The 17,745-nt window shown below is 40.5% G+C and overlaps 2 protein-coding genes across 2 annotated transcripts; one reads left to right on the forward strand and one right to left on the reverse strand.

Annotated features, from left to right (window-relative positions):
• Positions 1–3,007: 3,007 nt before the first annotated feature.
• Positions 3,008–9,205, reverse strand: LOC104000831 (dihydrofolate synthetase). Its single transcript, XM_009422971.3, has 10 exons — positions 8,758–9,205; positions 8,078–8,175; positions 7,367–7,517; positions 6,414–6,476; positions 6,072–6,233; positions 4,658–4,846; positions 4,407–4,506; positions 4,012–4,143; positions 3,805–3,936; positions 3,008–3,534 (listed from the first exon to the last, which is right to left on the reverse strand). The coding sequence occupies exons 1-10, from the start codon at positions 9,097–9,099 to the stop codon at positions 3,173–3,175; spliced, it is 1,731 nt and encodes a 576-aa protein (XP_009421246.3). The 5' UTR covers positions 9,100–9,205; the 3' UTR covers positions 3,008–3,172.
• Positions 9,206–16,275: 7,070 nt separating this feature from the next.
• On the forward strand, positions 16,276–16,851 carry LOC135650595 (arabinogalactan protein 41-like). The gene is made up of 2 exons (XM_065170078.1): positions 16,276–16,523; positions 16,606–16,851. Exons 1-2 carry the CDS (start codon positions 16,400–16,402, stop codon positions 16,710–16,712), a joined length of 231 nt encoding a protein of 76 aa, XP_065026150.1. The 5' UTR covers positions 16,276–16,399; the 3' UTR covers positions 16,713–16,851.
• The last annotated feature ends 894 nt before the right edge of the window (positions 16,852–17,745 follow it).

The raw sequence follows: 17,745 nt of genomic DNA on the forward strand, positions 1-17,745 counted from the left end.
TGCTTGCTGGTGTTTTATCCACCTCATAATCTGCACCGATGAATCCATAAAGAAGATTGAGTTAGCTGTCCATTAGTTGTAAACCCAAATGTCACAAAATATAACCAAGTGGATTCATTATTTTTTCTTTGTGGCCCTCACTCAATGTCTACTTATCCGATTGAGAAGAAAGGTGCAGTCAATTTCTCATGACGCCTATGATCATAGGATGTGCTTTTGGTCTGCTTTGACTTGAATCATTCAAAGGAAAAAAGGAACATCACTGCCATTGATGGGATCGGGCCCCACAATACATCTACTGTGTTACAAGCAGGTCATCTCTCTCTCTCTCTCTCTCTCTCTCTCTCTCTTTTGTTTCTTCTTCTGATGCATGGGACTTGCAAGTACAGTTCTCTCAAGGACCTGCTCTAGTGTTGAATAAAAATGAGTTCCAAAGGCACTGTGCCATTCAATATTTGACATGAGTCCATAGATCCCTCAGATACAGATAATTGATTAGGAGTTACTGCTGGATATGGACCAACGATAATATTGTGATTTCAGAAGTTTTTCTGAATAGTCATTCTTCCTCTTCCTCAAATGCTATAATATGGAATTTTGGTATATTTTCATTTCACTTTCATATTGTTTGCACAACTCTTAACTTCACTATAAGGTAAGTGTTTCGACGAGAAAATGAAAAATAAACCATACACTTATCATGAACAGCCAGTGTATAGGATAATCGACAGAAGATTATCGAGAATTTAGCATAATTCAAATTTCACGAAGAAGATTACAATTTACATTCAATAGATCTGAATATTAAAAAATCAGATAGATCATGTTATCCAAAAAGAACCATAGATATAAAAGAAGCAGGTTAGGTCAGACAATGAACTCTTTTTAACAAAAAAAACAGAAATTCATACATTAACAAGAAGAGAAAAGAGAAGAAAAAACGTGATACTGATTGCCGATGACAAAAGAAGACCACACCTTGCAGTAGATGACTCTTTTGTGTCTATAATGACTGAAACCTGTTCGACATCATTTATCGGAATGATCATCCACCATAGAGAATCATTTTTTAGCCAAGACTCTTGGGACCCTCATGCAAAAATCAATCCATGATTTGCCCTCAACCCTGTTTCAAGAAGCAGACATGTTACACATGATTCTCCATATATGGATAGTATGTATGTATCAAGATTAGGAAGGTTGTCAGTAGCAAAAAGGATTATGGAAAGCATGACTCATGAAGAAAACAAAGGAAAAGGTTGCAGGAACTGATGTTGGTGCAAACTTTCCAAGAAATATAACCTTTTACAGCCGGATTCATTCCAAACTCTCCCAGTAGTCTCAATTATATAAGAACCAGTTGTAGATCAAAGCTCCCAACCAACAAGTAGATCCAGATCTTTTTTATGAAGCTATCTCCCATTCACAAGATCACCAGTCCTACCCCCTCCACAATTCTTGGTCATTGGGCATTGAACTCTTCAATAAATGGCCACTGAACAAATCACTTTGTAAATGGTATTTTCCTATAAATCTTAAATGTTTACAAAGATTATAGTTGCTCTTACAGGAATAATGCCTCGGCATGGATATTCCATGATCATTATTTTCTTTGACAACCATTATTTGCTTGATCAGAGGGTGAGCACTTAAAATATAGGTGACATTTCATATATATATATATATATATATATAACTGGGCAGTGTGAAAGGCATAAACTTCTGGTTTGATGATTAGTCACAAAAGGTTCCATGGTTGGATGATATGGTTCATGAAATTTACATGACACAAATTCTCAAGTTATGATATGTGATATAACTGTCAAGAACAGATCGTTTTTTATCACCTGAAGTCACTTCGGATCAGGACAGATGGGGAATAAGGTGAGAAGTAATGGCCTCTGTAGAAGTCAGGATGACTTACATATATGGTTGGCTATCAGAGAGTCCAAATTTAGTTCCAATGAAGCTTGAAAATTGCATTGAAATGAAACAAAATACGGTATGTTGGTACAGTGTACTATGCCCAATTAGTAATGCAGCTGCACCTAAATTGCAACTCAAGAAAAGCTCTTTAATTCAAGATAAATTGATAAAGATAGGTGCTATTCATCGATCAGCATGGAGTTTATGTCAACTTTGTGCACAAAGAGAAAATGTAAACATAGTAGCATGTAATGGGGATAGAAATTCTACTGCGTTAATTTGAACATATTTGAAGGCAAGAAGTGCATTTGCTTTCATTCGAGTTTGGATTACAAGTGATTGCTTATCTATTACATGAGAAAACCCTATAAAATATTATACTTCAATTCTTTTTCTAGTTCACATTAATTTCAGAGTTCAAGTCATACATATCTTGCCGATATAAACGATAACTCTCGGTTAAGATCACATTAAAAGACCCTTACTTGGAGAAACTTAGGAATCAAGGCAGGGCAAGATGAAGGATTACCTTCAAGAAAGCACCGCGGCCAACGGTGAGCTCCTGGAGAAGGTTCTTTCGAACATCAGCTCCATCTGCTGCTTCCGTCATCACCAAAAGCGCATTGCCTTCGTGACATCCGTGCCCGCCCGCGCTCCGTTGGTCGCATCAAGGATCCAAGGGGATCAAGAACGGTCATTCTGGCTTACAGGAGAGGATGAGAAGAGAGGGGAACGGCGAGGCGGGGCTTTGGACGACAGCCTCGAATTGATCGACGGGATATTGGTCTTCCAACGGTGAAATCGCAAGTGGATCGGATTTTTTTTAGAATCCGACTCCGATTCCATTTAATCCACGGATCCAGATTGAGGATCCGTAATCCACATTCCGTTGTAGTTTCCTTCCCTTCTCCTTTGTTGCACAGTAGCCACCTGATCCTTAATTATCCAGTTTCTCACTCTTTCTTTGACAAGTACAGAATGGGAGTTTCTACATGATTTAGAACATTCACGCCCCATCCGATTCTTGTTTGACCAGTTTAAGAGAGAGAAATGTGAAGGACTGCTCACCAATCCACAAACATGTCTATAAAATTTGAGTTGACTCGATCAATGGGGTATCCCTGTTTGACCCAACATTCCATCTCCTGAAGAATGCTTCTGAAAAATTCCTGAGATTAATCCGGACAAGCATTATTAAGCGAGGTTTATAAGCACCTCTATGATCAATCAAAGCAGTGGGAATTGGTCAATGGTGCAAAGCTGCTAATAAGGAGGAAACCACATGCAGGGACCCAGTGACAACGATGAGAGCTGGCTGATCTCTTGATCTGGATTTGAGCAGCTGATCTGCAAGCTTAACTGAGTCGACTATAGATGCATTCTCGCAGGAAGCCAACATCACTTCGTTGGGATCTGATGTTATCAACGAGCAGCTGCCATGGTCCTCGATAGCCTTCTCATCGTCCATAATCCCGACATCTACAAAGTCAGCACCTGACTCTAACAAAGCTTTGGTCCAAGCTTCCTTCAAGGTCGAAGCTAAAGCAATGCGAGATCTGCCCCCTGCTATGCTCACCTCGGTCAGCAAGATGAGCTCTGGTCTTCGACCTACACATGGTTCAAAAATTATAGGAAAAGGGCCAAAAGAAACATTATCGACAAGATGAAGTGTGATTGATCACAACAACACTGAAATATGAAAATTATTGTTCAATTTGAGCTTTTATAACAGCGAAGACCAAATTTGGAATACAAAAGGAAACAAGTACAACGACTAGTGTACGTATAACTGAAATGAATATTGTTTGTTATATAGTCTTCGAGAGGAAAAAGAAAGTATGCAAGCACATTAAAATTTGAGAAAGGAACCTACAGTACCCGAGAGAAGTTGTCTTGCAAATGCTAAGTGGTCTTTATCACTGGCCATTGCCACCAAAAATGCCAATACTCCATCTGGTTGCACCATCCTTATCACCTCAGCTAAACCTTTAGCAGATGCTTCAGTGTGGGCTGGAATATATCTTCCACAATATCAGCATACATTAATGATGACAATGAAAAAGGAATGACCAATCATTCATACACCTCCATCGATAAGAATGGTTGTTCCAGACAATCCAATTGATGAAACTTCCATCTGTGTTAGAAATTGGCTTCTCCCAAGCAACCTTGTTTTCTCTAAACCAGCTCGGATGGACTTCTCTGAGATCACCCACCCTTTAAGTTTCAGATATTGATAAGGTTAGTATGATAATATAACATAGCAAGAAATCTGTCAGCAAGCAAATTGACTATAACAAGAAAATTTAGGCAACAGTGTAAACATAATTAAAGTAAAAGATATATGGTAAAAGATAAGATAAGCGGAAACAAGTCAGGTAAAAGATACACGGTATTTAGGTAAGAAAATCCCAAATAAAATTCAGAGTAAATGTCAGCTCCAGGACATTACGTGCAATGGCAAACAAAGAAGAAATCACCTTGATTACCAAGGCACAATGCTGTACAAGTAGCTGTGACAGCATTTTGAAGCTGATGGGCACCAAGCAAGTGGAGGTTCACATTAGGTAATGTGATAAACTGCAAAAGGGATGCATAATGTTAAAATAAACTATTATTTAATCAAATCGAAGGGAATCTTTGGCATGCTTTTAGTAGAAAAGAGAAATACAAGTAAATTCAGTCTCATAAAAAAAAGTAAATCAAAGGACAAAAGTCTGTTCAAACTTGCCATTTGCAAATCCTCCAATTGGATGACTATGTCACAGGTCTGACTAGGTTTTCCATCTTCCATTCTTAACCATTTTAATGTTTTCTGAATGCCAGGATCACATGCTGATATCACCATGGACTTCATCAGAGATGCTTTATGCCTAATAATGCATTCAATGTGTGACTCAAAAGGTCCACCAATAACAACCTGCGACATCAACAGTTAAGAGTCACAGCAAAGAGCATACTTCAACAGGGAAAGCATATAAAATCACAGTTCCACAACTGTCATAAGTCATAAGTATAAAAGCAAAAAACCATTGATCAAGGTGTCAGAAACTTCGTTATTTACAAAATTTCATTTACACTATGACTTCCTTGTAGCAAATTAGCAACAGTAATGAGATATATATATATATATATATATATATAGACTGCGAAGTAACATGAAAATCACAAGTAATTTCATGACAGAAGTGCTGGCAAAACATACTATAAAAGTAGTGGAATTCTATACAGGAAAACCTAACCTCTCAAGTAATTATTCCCAGATCTGTTAACTTGTAATCTTTGTGAAATCATTGTGCAGAGAATGCATTCATGATATGGGCAGTTACAAGAAACTCAATAATCTAGGTCGGCAAGAGTCACAACTTTCATATGGAAGAATAAGTATACCTGAACTTGCACAAAAGAATCTATATGGGAATCATTTATAAGATTACTTTCAGCCCAAAAAGTATGATAAAGGGACGTAAAGATTTTGTTTAAACATCCAATGTACTATTATTAACCTTAAAAGGTTTAAGGAACATCACAACTTCTACATGCAGTTCTGATGCTAGTGGAGGTTTCATATGTTATGTGACATCAACATCGAGTCAGTTACAACTGAAATTTGGACTTCGAAAAAAATACTAGAAGGAAGACCATCATTATAATCAACAGTCAGGAACCATTAAAAGAATGACCATTGCTCTCCGGTGCTAAGAATTGACCTTCCTAAACTAAAGATGAAAGTCCAATCAACAAATCATTTAAGTAATACCAAGACAGGTAACAAATGAATTGGCACAAAAGAACACACAAAAAGAAAATGGCGATAAGCAACAGACATAGTGCTTTAAATAAATAGATTAGTTTTATTCTTGAAGGAAGAAATTTCAGGATAGCTGGTAGGTAATAGACTGCTCGTTGTGCAGAAAGGTACAACAACTGCTGACTCCAAACTGCTTCAGAAGGCAACAATGAATGAAGAAATAACCAGATAAGAAAAAAAATTGAGAAGAAGGTACAATTATGCCACATGTATATTTGTAGTAACTTTAACTGGATATAGTTACGGAGTCATATGTGTATATAAACACACTTGAAAATATTCCCAGAAAAATTCAGGTGACTGCAAAAGAATTGAACAGCGAGAATTACACAACTGGGCATCCATGCTTGATGATCCCCGATTTTGCCATCGCAATGCTTTCTAATGAACCACCTAATGCAGCCAAGTGTTCCTCACCTATCGATGTTATAACTGATGTAGCTAGTTCAGTGCTGCATATAACATTCGTAGCATCCCTAGCTCCACCGAGGCCAGCCTGTTCAGCAGGTAATGACTATATGATTATATTACTGCATACCAAAAGACCTCTAAATCAAAAACTATCGGATACCTATAATTAATTGCACTACAAGGAACATTTTGAGACGAGGGTCATCTAAGAAAATGTTAGTAAACAGTGGAATTAAATATTCGGTTAATGAAATATATGACTTACTTCAATAACAGCAATGTCAACCCTCTCTTCAGAGAACAGGAGATAGGCAAGAGCAGTGAAAACCTACAATGACTTCATTAGCGTTCATCAGATCTCATGACACAATAAGAATTTGAGGTCTTCGCTAGTAGAAACTTACACATCTTTAAAAAAAAACAACAATCTTCGTGGACAAGTTATCAACCAAACTGAAAGAAACTGAAGTAATATAAACATGCAGCGCTTACAGCAGACGCAAGTTGGTTTGGCAACTACTATAATAATTTTTTGTGCTCTTTGACAATTGAATTCTTGAAAACATTCAACGAAACTTGAAAATGGTCCAACCAAAACTGTATCCTCAATAGAAATAGGTACATATGAAAGAGGAGACTTGTAAGGAAAATGAAAGAAACAAAGGAAAGATACTTCTGGATACACCTGCTGGATGCAAAGGTGTGTCAACAAGAGTTATATGGAAAGAAATCCATGTATTTGTAGAACTCTAGTACCGTTTGCATTGTCATCACATGGATGCATCATGTGTGGTTATAGTGGGTGAAGTGATACGTACCATAACCTATGCTGCACCATGCTATTTATCTGCTTGTTCACATTTATTTCGAGTACTACACACCTATGATAAGTGCCAGTACCTGACCATTATAATAATGCCATTAAGCATAGGCCATCTTGAATAACACAGGTAGTCCATGAAACACTTATGTAAATGGTCATGAAAGAAAAGTCCAATGAATTTCAAAAGACTGATATTCTTGGTTTCTTTTGTCCTTCTTCAAGTAATACACAATAAGAACAACGAATGTACAATGGAATCCATTAACTCAAAAGCCAAAGAGTAAAATAGTGACACAATGGACAAAACAGATATTACGTTAAAATTACTTGCAAAAAAATACAGCTCCAATCAAATACATGACCAAGTTCCTTTTCTAATTTTAATAGATATGTACCTCAAAGTGGCTCAGAGCCCCCTTTTCCTGTTCTATTGATTGATCAATGATCTCCTTCACCTCACAGAAAACTTTCTTTAATAAACCTGCTGAAACAGGATCTCCACCTCTTCCAACAGAAATGCGTTCCCTTATGCTCAATAGGTGTGGACTGAAAGAGTAATTGTAAGTCAGCTGTCAACCTAAAAGTGGCTAGCTCATCGATACAAATCTGCAGAGATTTTAGGTATCTTGTTATCTTTAGCACACCTTTTAGTAAATATATGTTGATATGGGGGAAAATTGATGAAGAGAGAAATTTTGGTTATCATATTAGGATTTTATGGTCGTATGGTTTAATAGATTTAACAATGCAGAACAGAAAACTAGGTGAAAATTATATATTTTCAAAAGACTCAAAAGTTATTATATACTTTTGCTTGACATGGGTTAACTCCGTTAAAGTAGGTTCAAATACAGTGGTCAAAGAGTGAGATTATAGATCATTCTTCACCATTTATATAATGAAATGCAGATACAAATTATGCTTGACCAAAGTAGGGGCAAGCTTCATAAAGAGGGCCAAAATGCTAGAACAAAAAGGATAAATTAGCAAATTTAACAAGAAGTGATGTTAGATGGAACATGCAATTCAGTCTTCCGCACAATCACACATCTTCTACAAAAAATGTTTTATCATACAATTATTTTTCAAAAGATATCATAAGTTACCTAGTGTAGCAGCCAACAGAGTAACCTTCTTCACGTAAAATATTGGAAATAAATGCAGCAGTGGATCCTTTTCCTTTGGTGCCAGCAATATGAACAGCCTACAGAGGTTGTCACCACAGTGAGACCAAGGCAGTATTTGACCTTTACTGAAGATTTTCCAGTCAACTGCAAGAAATGCAAAGAACTAACACAAACACATTCCTAGCATTTCAACAATGAGCTGACACGAGCACATCTGTGGCATTTCAAGTTTTGCAACAACTGCTGTCCGATTTAAGTCACATTTAGCTGTCCAAAAAATTCTGGAGGTTCACTTTACCTTATCAGGGTGGCATGTTTTGAGCTGCATGATATCTAACTAGTTATTTATAGGACCAAGCAATTTTGCTGCTATGCATCAACATTGACCTGGGACCATCAAGTTAGCTCATTAGTGCTGATTTCACCATCAACCTATACAGGCAAGCAAGCAAGGGGGGAAGAAAACACACTGAACTTGACTTGATTTGGAATCTATTCGATTCCATAAGACTAATTTTAGGGAAAAGAACTACTTTGACACGATCTGACCATTCTTCATGTCTTCTACGTGCAAAGCATAAAGACATCTATTACAATGGAGTTTTCTTCCTTTGCAGTAAATCAGCAAGAATTAGTTTCGAGACCAGAGAATCGCATACCTTAAATTGTTTGTGGGGATTTCCGAGCCGCTGCAGCAACCGCCTCATCCTCCCAAGATCGAAGCCATCATCGGTGTCCGTTCCGGCCCCTAGGGGAACACCGACCCTCTCGTAATTCTTCAATTTCTCCATGTAGTCCAGAAACTCACCGAGCTCCGGCTCCTCCGGCACGGCCGCGGACGACTTGAACCGCGACGAGATGGATGCCGACCTCGAGGGTTTGGATCCCATCATCCCCAGTTGGCGAAGCGGGCGAAGGGATGTCGCGAGGCGCTGCATCGCTTCCCGATTCGCTCTCTTGTAGACGAATCCGGGAGCAGACGAGAGCGACGAGGAAGACATGGTGGGCTGAGTCGCTTCGGAGGGATCGAGAGGACCGCGAGGGGCAAGGCGAAGCTTCGAGGGTTCGGCGCGGTGGGCCGTTTTCCACCGTTGGATACGAGATCCGAAGCAATAGGAGCGGTGGATTTGCGAAGACATTAAACGGATCTTGCCTCGGATCCTTTGAAGCCACCAAGTCACCAACGATGAAGAAGAGCAGCCCGGGAAGGATCCGACACACAAAGTGGGCCGTTTTACACATTGCAGCTTACACACAGTACAAGAGGATGTTAAATTGTGGTGCCATTGACACAGTCTTGATCTGCATGGTTTTTTATGCTAACCAGGAAAAGATCGTCTTAGAAGCTGCTCTCAATTGTTCATATCACTACGATGTTCCAACTTCATGTAGAACAGGAGAGGGTCTACTTCTTTTTAGATACAAAGAAGGCATTCGAGTCTCTTCTTTTTAGTGATTCGTATCACTTTGTATTCATTGATTTCCATATTCTGTGTTTGACTACGATCAAACCGGTCGAAATGATCAAAACACAGAGAGAGAGAGAGAGAGGTTGTATTTGCAGAGACATTCATGTATGTGGTCAGTGGGATGTGGCCACTGAAGGAATAGGCAGCTTAATGGTGGCCTACACGAAGACCCCTCTCAGGATCATCGGCGGCATATCGATAGCGTGCCGTCCACACCCTCCACACTCTCTCCCTCTCTCTCTCTCTCTCTCTCTCTCTCTCTCTCTCATTCACATTGTAAGGTGCATTGGATGCCACCACTGATGTTTACAGTGATTTCCTGCGTTGAGTAATGCCCCTCCCCACGAAAGGACATAGCAACAAGTGACAGAGACATGCGTTTGTTGAGCTTAGGGTGGTTGAGTTGGAGTTGGACCTAATGGCCACTGCTCTCATCTGAGGACTTGGATTCAGTGCTTTACCTGACAGTATGACAGTGACTGAAGGTTACTGTTGGGTTTCCCCTGTTTCAGAGCTCCTTCCAGTTTCTGCATTGTGATGTTAATTCTCTATATGTGCTTTTATCAATGCTGATGCAAATCAATGATTTTAGCTGCTTGCATAATTGGGTTCTCTGTTTTCTTTTTTTATTCTGGTTTAACTTGCTTTCTATGTTCTCTCACCCTTCTTCTTCTTCTTCTTCTTCGTCTACATCATGCAGTAAGTTTTGTAATCCTTTAGTCATTTCATTTCCTTTTCCTCAGAACACCGACAATGACAGTAATTTGCAATATCTTTTTTTCTTGGATGGCTATTTAATGGTCACATGGACATGTTGGTTGTTTGTCATAAATGACCAACTGCAAGATATGACCCAAAGAACTCATTCAAAAGAATAAAAAAGATGTGAGCAGCTGCACAATTTGTCCTGCATCACATTTGCTACATTTACTGCATGAATCAACACAGGTGATATCTTTTACTTTCACTTTTTCATCTTACTTCATTGTTTTCTTTTAATTGTGCTATTATTATTTTTTATTGTCTTCTAACCTACTGTGAGCCACATTAAAGACTCCCATAATATATTCCTGTGAGTCTTTTTCTTCCCTTTATTTTAGGTTCTCCTGCAAGTTGGTGGTGTTCTGATATCTGAGATTTCTGTGTCAGGGGCAATGTTGCTTCCACGTGCTCGCCATCCTCACCAACATTCCCAACTGTGACTTGGCACATCCATTTTTGGTGGTAATAAATGTTGATTACGATATCTATTCTCACCAATATGACCTATGCATGTGCGATGTACTTGCGATGCACGCAACCGGGATTTGTCTTTCTTTTTTGTTTTCTTTTTTGACCCTGTTTTCCCAACTATACATGTCCGAATCAAGTCGAATCAAATACTTGATAGTGTTGGCCTAAAATAGAGTTCGATTCACACATCATCATCACCTCTCTACTCGAAAAATATCATGATCAGTTTTTATTACATCATATATAGATAGGACATGATTCACCAAAGAAGTGTGACCACACGGGGCGAGTGTTAGTGAAAGATACTTTTAAGATATCAACTTCATGCATCATTTATGCCCACAACCAACCCACTCCAACAAGCGTCATTGGCCTCCCATGGCGCAGTGTCCACTTTCTTCCAAGCCACATACTACTTGTGCAACCCAGATTAACACGGGGTCGCCCTGGGCGATCCAATGCAAAACCCACACGCATTACCAACGTTTGGTTGTCCTTACATTCCGAAGCTTTTCTTCTTCCGCTCTATAAAAGGCCGTTCTCGCCGCAGGACTGCCAAGGAACTACTGGAACCAGAGTGGAAGGGAAAGGAAGAGAGGTCGGCCGTGTTGACATAAAGGAGGGAGATGAGCGAGAGCTTGGAGCCGGCGGCGAGGAGGACGGTGACGGAGATGAATGGGCATGGGCACAACGGGAGGAAGAAAGAGAGCTGCGGTGACGGGTGCTTTCAGATGCCGCTGCACTACCCCAGCTACACCAAGGCCGACTACGAGGCGATGCCGGAGTGGCAGCTCGACCGCTTGCTCTCCGAGTACGGGCTGCCCGTCGCGGGGGACGTCACGCAGAAGCGCAGATACGCCATGGGCGCGTTCCTGTGGTCGTCTCCTCGTTGAATAGGCATGGCTGTCAAACGAGTGTCGAGGCCACCAGGAAGATCTATATGCAGTGGATTAGTCTCTACTAACTAGTACTACTGAGCATTTTTGAGTTCCGGATGCGGGGATGGTCATGAGTTCTTCATCTTGTTTCCCTCGATTTGCATGAGGTTTGTGTTAATGTAAGAGACATTAAACATCTTCATAATATTACGTGAGCTCATCTTACAAGATTAGTTTATGCGCCACAGATATAACTATGTTTCAAATGTCGACAAATACGGCTATCTTTGACCATCCTTTATAACGACGATTGCGAAGGAGTCAAGTCATCACGAGTAATCAAGTGTCGTGCTCGTTCGTCAAGATTCGTAAACTAAAAACCTGATTTCTAAATGAGCTAAATCAAGATGATTTAATGGATCTACGAGGATGTGGAAACCATGTCATCCGCCACCACTTCCAGTTGGGTTTCTTTTGGGGTTCTATTTGAGAGTCAAAAACATGTTAATGCTACCACCAAATGGAAGACAAGGCAACGTTGAAATTTGTGGCTGTCTTGGCGTCCGCATTGCTTGCAGTGCTCCTCGTCAAACTCCCCTGTCTGCTAACACATTATTCGTTCCGGCGCATTTCAGATGAATGGGGACTTCTCCTATGGGAAAAACTGTGATTCTTGATGTGTTCGGATAGGGAATTCCCAACCAAGTAGGTTGACTTATTTGTGTTGTTCAGAAGATGCATCAAATTGCTCTTAGATAAGTAGATTCCAAGTGTCAAATTGGCCGCTGTGAGGCCTTCTCTTCCTTTGTCGTGCAAGGAGTAGATGGTGCCGAGAAGGAAAGAAGGAATACTTCCATCTATAACCACTAAAATCTTCTGGGAATAAAGAAAGGTCACCATGCATGCATGTTGCTGATTCTGTAGAAAAATAGAGCAATCATAATCGATGGAGTTCTTCTTCTACAAGAGCAGCTATATGCACATAGTAACATAGCAAGCTACCACCTCAAGCCTTATTGATTGACCTGAGAATAAGGACCCTCACATGCTGTGAGGTGCCAAGACATACAACAAGACATCATTTTTTCCTGCAACCAAACCAGCCGCACTTCTTTCATTGGACTCCAGCGCACAGATCCTTGACATGTTGTTACCCGAAAACGAGGGCAAGAAATCAAATGCTCGACCCCACTCGTGTTAGAGAAACCATTGCCTCTCATTTTGTTCATGGGAATCCTCCTCGCCTTCTCCCTTGTATAAAAGCGTGAGCCCTGTCGTCAAGGAGAACTCGAGGAGAGTTTGACGGAGCGAGAAGCAAGAAGAATCAGCAAGGGAGAGAGATGGGTGGGCGTGTGGAGCCGATGGCGAGGAAGCTGCCGGAGGCGAACGGGCGCTTGGGAAAGAAGCACGGCTGTGACGAGCACTACTTCCGGATGCCGCTGCACTACCCGAGATACAGCAAGGCCGACTACGAGGCGATGCCAGAGTGGCAGCTCGACCGACTGCTCGCCGAGTACGGGCTGCCCGCCATGGGAGACGTCGCGCAGAAGCGGAGCTTCGCCATGGGCGCCTTCCTGTGGACTCATCATTGAAGGGAATAACACCTTCGCTTCACAGTAATGTTGCATCCTATATCTACGAACATATAGAGGCAGATACGTCGTCTTGAAGAGAGAAAGTATTGTCACGCTGCCATTTTTTACATTCAAATCAATCTGAATCGTATTCGAAGGATATTCAAATGTGATTTAAATGAATTTGAATAGAAAAGAGTCCTCAAGAAAATTACTATTATCAACTAAATTATATCCGAATCGGAACATAATGGTAGTATCCGAAAACTTGATATATTGTTGTACAAGGGATAGGTGTGAAGTTCGAATTCATGTATGAGCGACGTCGAATATTTTTGAATGTAATCGAAACGGAATTAAGGTCAAAATGAGCTCCACGACATTGCTGGCAACTCACTACGGCAATTCCATTTGACCTCCACGACATGGAAATGATAGTGAGGTGTACTAATGCATTCATAACTCGCAAGTGGGAAGAGATCTGCTGGATTACATGCATCTACTACACAATAAATAACCCATTCAGGGATGACATCTCTTTTCAGTGCACTGATTTGGTTGGTTGCTTCCCAGCTGAACCTGCAACCCTTCTATTTGTGCAACATCATCATCATCATCATCGACAATAGAAAACATCATCATCGAAAAGAAAGCTCACGCTAAGAACCTAGAAGCAGGCTAAGAGGGGGCATTCTCATGCAGGGCTCGGAATGCCTCGTATTAACAGAGCTACAGCATCTGAACCTGGAAAAGCTAATCTAAAGTCTACTATGACCACCCAGTTCGAATGGAAAGGTCCAGTTTTCATAAGGACGAGCAAAGACATGGCAATTAAGCATCCAGAATCCTTGTTTTAAGTGATCTCTGATTGCACTTGCATGAAAGAACTCAATGCATCTACCACCACATGGTTTCAACTTTACTATCACCATAGTTTCCACTTAAATTAAACCTAATGTTCTTGCAACGTCAAAGTGCATCTAAATGAGCTTCAGATTAATCCCCCTGTTATACCTATGTCATGCGTGTCGCTGACCGTGCACATCGAAGTGGTCTTCAGCTGCAACAATGAGATGACAATAGAACAGCATAAACTATTCAAGTTGATGATTCTGCCATGAAAGAAGAAGATTCTGCCTTCTCCTGTTGGTAGTGTTGTATGAATTAAAGATTTCGCATAGGGTTAACTACCACATGGAACGCATAGACAGTGGGTGGGACTTTTCTCCTTAGTGTTTCTTTTCCATTTTGTCCACATAGCATTAATTATCAGGCTGTGCTATAAAGCAAAAAATTAAACTGCTGTGTGTATGGGCGAATCGCCAAGTAAACTGCTCTCGGCGATGCTTTGACTGAGTCCTGCCTTCCTCCCATGTGATCATGCAGTGAGCACAGAGATGCACGACAGAATGGAATCCGATCGTTAAGTTCTTGGGTGTAAAGTTGCAACAAAGCATGAGAGAGATATCCCAGAAATCAAAACACATTGTGTGCAGTTAAAAGGTGGTGGACGTATCAACTCACTCGCCATCAGAACATGCTCTCCAGCGTGATTTCAGCATTAGAATGCTGATTGCCGCCTTTCATTGCATAATTTAGGGCATCATCAGTCGCACGCTGCTCCATATCCTTTGGATGTGTGCCACCCGTGTCCTCTGGATACGTGAGCCTGCTAACTCTCTCTCTCTGTGCGATCCTTTCTCAGGCGTCGTGTCGCCCACATGTAGCAAAAGCGAAAGAGCCGAAGTAAATGAGCCGTGAGTCAATCTGAAAAGGAAAGCATGGGCCTTCCTGAAGTCGTGGGTAACGAATGGAAAGACAAATCATTTATATATATATATATATATATATATATTACCATAGAAAACAATTATTAGCTTTATTTTTGGAGGAGGAAGAGGAAGAAACCAAGATATACATGCCGCATGAAGCTTGCAGTTGGCGAGACCGGACCCAGGTAATCATAGGGCAACTAAGTTCAGCTGGAAATCCTCATCCTATTATGATCTTTCAATTATTCATCAAATCGTTACTGTTCCACCAAATTACAACTGGGCACGAATCATTGTCTTGCATGTATTAAATTATAAATCAATTATCAATTGCATTCGCGATAACGCTGAGACCATTTTCCCAAAATAATATCCATCTTGTAGTCGCAACTCTCCACCCTTCATGCAATTAAAGTCGAAGCTTTAAGGCCTAGGAACCGATTTGAGTGTCACAATGATGAGATTGTATCACGAAAAGAACGATTAATTCATCACAAAATTACCTCCTCGTCAAAGACGTCAACTAGGAATAGCGGGTTGGTCTTCGACCATCTCTGACTGCCTCGGGTGTCTCGTGATGAGCCTCCTACGAACGAGACCACGGGCCCCTCCTCCTCTTGCTTGGTCGCCCGTTAAAGTTGAGATAGAGAGTCCCACGACTCGCTGTTGGATCAGATAGGATTCGAATTTTGAATTGAACGTGTAACGAAGGAATCCAATTTCTCACGACTCACTCGGGGCTGTCAGTCCTGTCGGGTCCTTTAGGCTCTGGCGTGGATGATAGCTCGATGACCCGTCAAATCGATTTGAAGCTCGGTTAGTTAAATCAATTCGACGGAGCTTTAGCGTGGCGATCTTTTATTACGCCGAGGCTTTAAATTGCCCTTTTGATTTCAAGTTATATATGTATGTGGAAGAGAGAGATGCGCCGGTATGCAAGTGGGACCCGTCGGAGCTGGAAAACGCTCCAGTCTGGCGGCAGGGCCCAACGTTTCACATGGGCGGGACCCACGAGCGATGAGGGGAAAGAAATAGACTTTCTTCTTCTTATGTCTTGCGCACGGCGAGCACCGACAAGATCCAACCGATTCGATCCACGTCGTGATTTTTGGGCCCGCTGGGTCTTCGTGGCATCCGGTGGTTGGTCATCATAGAGAACCCTGCTGTGGTAGTCGCTCGCGGATCCCTTCCCCCGGTCCAATACTGTCCTATAAATGCGCGAACACCGCTGTCTCCTAAACTCGTCCGAGTTAGAGATCAACGTCCCCTTCCTTTCCTCTCGACTCTCTTCGCTCCCCAAACACTGCTATAAGCTAGAGGGAGAGAGAAGGCAGAGGTGTTCGTCCTCGTCGCTATAAGTACACAGACGTAACACATGGCTTCTTCTCGTTCTTGGGTCGGTCTCTCTTTGGTGGCCTTCGTGGCAATCTTTCTCGGCATCCTCCTCCCCGCCGCACAAGCCCAGGCTCCAGCTCCGGCTCCGGCCCCCACGAGCGATGGTCAGCCTCATCACCTCATCACACACATCTTTCTGTAGATTTCTTGGTCGACATATGAATTCAATCTTGGTCTTGTTTGCAGGAACGTCGATCGACCAAGGCGTTGCCTACGCGCTGATGCTGGTGGCGTTGGCCGTCACCTACCTGATTCATGCTGCGGATGCATCGTCCACATGGGAGCTCTTCTAAGATCTCCATGGAGTGGATGAGGGCGTATGACGCTTCATGGATCTTGCTTGTCTAAAATGTATTCTGGTGCAGAGTGTAATTGGATCGGTATTCGCTGGTCGTAGATTTTTAAGGATTCTTTGCCGTTGCTTTGTCGTAATTCCTTCTCTGTGTTTTAGTATATTCTTATCGCCTCGATGCTTGTTCTTGAGAATTCCTTCGCTTAATCCAAATGTGATCGTCATGATCCGAATACTATAATCGACTCATTGATTTATTACCTCGAGAATGTGCGATCCAAAATGCTTGAACTCAAACTTTGGATGATTTAATTTCCTCCATTCAAGCTCAAAATTAGTTTCATTAATTTATCTATTAATTTCATTAATTTAGATTTATGTGATATAAAATATATAACCGTAAATCGATTCGAACGTCCTCAAAGTTATTAATAAGAAAAATAACATTCTGAAAATAAATTCACAAAATATGATTCATCAGTGATTTAACTCTCAGCCATTTCTAATTTCTAACGTCATCATCTTTTTAGAATTTTCAGATCCAATAAATCAAAATTTGTTTGGTTAAAATTGCGTTTCGAAAATAAAAAACAAAATGTTTAATATTAAAATCAACATTTGAATTTAAACCAAATGTTTGTCGACTGTATACAAAATTAAATATGTTATTACCAAAACTTAAGGATGATTTTCTGAAAATAAAAGTTTTCCTGTTTTGTGATCATTTGGATCAGACCAGTTCAGAGTAATATTATATTATATAGATTAATAAAAATATATAGCATATACTATAATTAATAAAAAAAATTATAAAAAGATAAAGATAATTAACAAGAAAACATAATATAATATCATTATCATTGCTCGTATATGTTAATCAAACCAATGTTATTCTGATATGCTAAATAATAAAATAATATACATTTTGCATTAAAAACAATAATTATATACACCATATCAATTTACTTCATAATTAAGCCCTCATTTTTTTCATTAATTTAATATGATTTCAGGAAAAGATCAAAATTGGTAAA

Source organism: Musa acuminata, chromosome BXJ3-10 (genome assembly GCF_036884655.1).
Source record: "Musa acuminata AAA Group cultivar baxijiao chromosome BXJ3-10, Cavendish_Baxijiao_AAA, whole genome shotgun sequence".
In the NCBI taxonomy this organism is placed as follows: Eukaryota; Viridiplantae; Streptophyta; class Magnoliopsida; order Zingiberales; family Musaceae; genus Musa; species Musa acuminata.

Excerpts from the sequence above, each read along its gene's own strand:
- LOC135650595 (XM_065170078.1), top strand. The coding sequence starts at position 16,400 with ATGGCTTCTTCTCGTTCTTGGGTCGGTCTCTCTTTGGTGGCCTTCGTG. Across the intron at positions 16,524-16,605 it reads TCCGGCCCCCACGAGCGATG|GAACGTCGATCGACCAAGGC; the intron begins GTCAGCCTCATC and ends TCTTGTTTGCAG.
- LOC104000831 (XM_009422971.3), bottom strand. The coding sequence starts at position 9,099 with ATGTCTTCCTCGTCGCTCTCGTCTGCTCCCGGATTCGTCTACAAGAGA. Across the intron at positions 6,234-6,413 it reads TTGACATTGCTGTTATTGAA|GCTGGCCTCGGTGGAGCTAG; the intron begins GTAAGTCATATA and ends CCTGCTGAACAG. Across the intron at positions 3,937-4,011 it reads AACCATTCTTATCGATGGAG|CCCACACTGAAGCATCTGCT; the intron begins GTGTATGAATGA and ends GATATATTCCAG.